The following is a 1,910-nucleotide window of genomic DNA, read 5'->3' on the forward strand; positions in this document are numbered from 1 at the left end:
TTATTTGCTGGCACCCAACGGCTCCACCCGCAGCCACAGCCCGCCCTCAGCGCGCAGGATCAGCTCAGGTTTCCGCCACGGCTCTACGTGGTCAGGCAGCACTCGGAAACGCAGCAGCGTCAGCGTCAGAACCACCTTCATCTCAGCCATAGCGAACGTCTGCCCGATGCAGTTCCTGCGGTTGGTGGTGTGGGGAGAGAAATACGACTGGCCCAGGACACCCATCCATAGCCCACCACACCTGGAAACTGGCCCAGGACCCCTACCACCATCCACATTAGCTGGAGGAACAGAAAGGTGGTGCTAATTGCGCCTGAGACTCCAATGTGGAGTCTTTATTCTCTGAGCTTCGTTCAGACATCAACCTCCAACTCAGAATACCAGCCAGGGATGGGGCTCCGAGCAACATGACCCTCCTTGGACCTGCTCCCTTTTCCTAAAATCTTGACCTAACTTCTCCCAGAGCAGTAATTCTGACCCCCTTAGAACACACTTCCCCGCTACTCTGTCCTAGGGGGGGTCTGACAGCCTCCCAGACCCCTCATCCCATCCGTGTTAGATATTCACAGGCCTCACCTGGGTCCTGCAGAGAAAGGAATAAAAGCCAGGGGTGACCTCTTCTGGGGGGCAAGGAGACACAAGATTACTAGGGGGCTTCCTTAGCACAGCCAGCTACCCCCAGAAAAGACACATGAGGGTACTGTGCAGGAGGAGTGTCTTTTTCCCAGACATGGCCCCACACCCTCCCCCGGACATCCCTAGATGGAGAATGGAGAAGGGCAGTACCTCAGGCTCAGGACAGACTGAAGGATTGTGATGAATCCCGAAGATACTAATGACACAGGTGTTCCCTGTGGGGCAAGAAGGGGCAGTCAGAACGAGGTCCCCACTGCCTGATGGGCCCCCTCCTGCCCAGGACCTCCTCCCCGCTGCTATGAGCACCTTTGGGGATGACCCGGCCATCCGGAAGCCCTATGTCCTGGGTACAGCAGCGAGAGATAACAGTGACTGGAGGATGTATCTGCAGACTTTCCTTGATGCACATGGTCAGGAAGGGCAGCTGGGCCAGGTCATCCCTAAGAAACACCCCCCACCCCAATAATCAATGTGCCAGCAAAGAATCCACCCAATGACAGGCACTCTTTTACCATCTCTCTTTGACCTTCACGACCTACAATAATATAAATTCTAGAAGAATTAAAGCTTTGCACATTAGAAAATCAAAAGCACAAAAGTACTAGAGGACTTCGGTGCTTCCCTGACCGGGCAGCACAGGTGCACAGGCACCGGGGAAGGTGTGGGTGTTATCGCACAGGGGAGGCCCCAGCCTGGTAGACAGACAGACTTTGGGCAAACGTAAGACTTTAGCCTTCAACGTTGTGTACTTGCTTTTTTGAAGGATTGAGTGGCTGGGGAGTTGTGGGCATTTTGAGCTTCTGCCCGCCTGCTCTTGCCTGCACTCGGCTCCCACTCCGGGACTGTGCCTGCCCATTGCTGAGCTTGGAGCATGGGGCTTGAGTGGATCCTTTTGGAGGGCGGGCGTGCCCAAAGAGCCAGTGGGGCCACAGGAACTGGCATGGTCCTTTGTGAGGAGGCAGGAGCCTCATTGCCACAGGAGGCATTGTCGGCGTGGATGTAGGGTGAGTCGGGTGCCCATGGCACAGGGAGACAGAGAGAGGCATTTTTTGATGTCGTCAGACAGGGATGCCATCTGCCTGCAGCCACTAACCCCTCCCTCCACCCCCTCTGCCGAGGCTAGCCCTCTGCCCAACCTCCAAGGTGCAGGCCTGTGCATCAAGGCACAAGCCAGCACAAACTGAGATGCCTTGAGGTGGTTTTTATCACCACCAACAAGGGAGTCCTGTTGTGGCTCTGCAGGTTAAGACACCAGACTGCAGAGCCTTTTGAAC

The 1,910-nt window shown here is 55.7% G+C and overlaps 1 protein-coding gene across 1 annotated transcript; it reads right to left on the reverse strand.

The window, feature by feature from the left end:
- Window positions 1-1,578, reverse strand: LOC102813799 (leukotriene-B(4) omega-hydroxylase 2-like). Its single transcript, XM_006876830.1, has 5 exons — window positions 1,445-1,578; window positions 943-1,076; window positions 755-851; window positions 577-624; window positions 1-175 (listed from the first exon to the last, which is right to left on the reverse strand). The coding sequence occupies exons 1-5, from the start codon at window positions 1,576-1,578 to the stop codon at window positions 1-3; spliced, it is 588 nt and encodes a 195-aa protein (XP_006876892.1).
- Window positions 1,579-1,910: the final 332 nt, after the last annotated feature.

This window comes from Chrysochloris asiatica, unplaced genomic scaffold (genome assembly GCF_000296735.1).
Source record: "Chrysochloris asiatica unplaced genomic scaffold, ChrAsi1.0 scaffold00417, whole genome shotgun sequence".
Lineage (NCBI taxonomy): Eukaryota > Metazoa > Chordata > Mammalia > Afrosoricida > Chrysochloridae > Chrysochloris > Chrysochloris asiatica.

Bases quoted from the DNA above. Each gene is read 5' to 3' on its own strand.
- LOC102813799 (XM_006876830.1), bottom strand. From the start codon at position 1,578: ATGCCAGTTCCTGTGGCCCCACTGGCTCTTTGGGCACGCCCGCCCTCC. The intron at 1,077-1,444 runs GCGGGCAGAAGC...GGTGTTTCTTAG, and splicing joins CCGAGTGCAGGCAAGAGCAG to GGATGACCTGGCCCAGCTGC. The intron at 625-754 runs GTCCGGGGGAGG...TCTCCTTGCCCC, and splicing joins TCCATTCTCCATCTAGGGAT to CCAGAAGAGGTCACCCCTGG.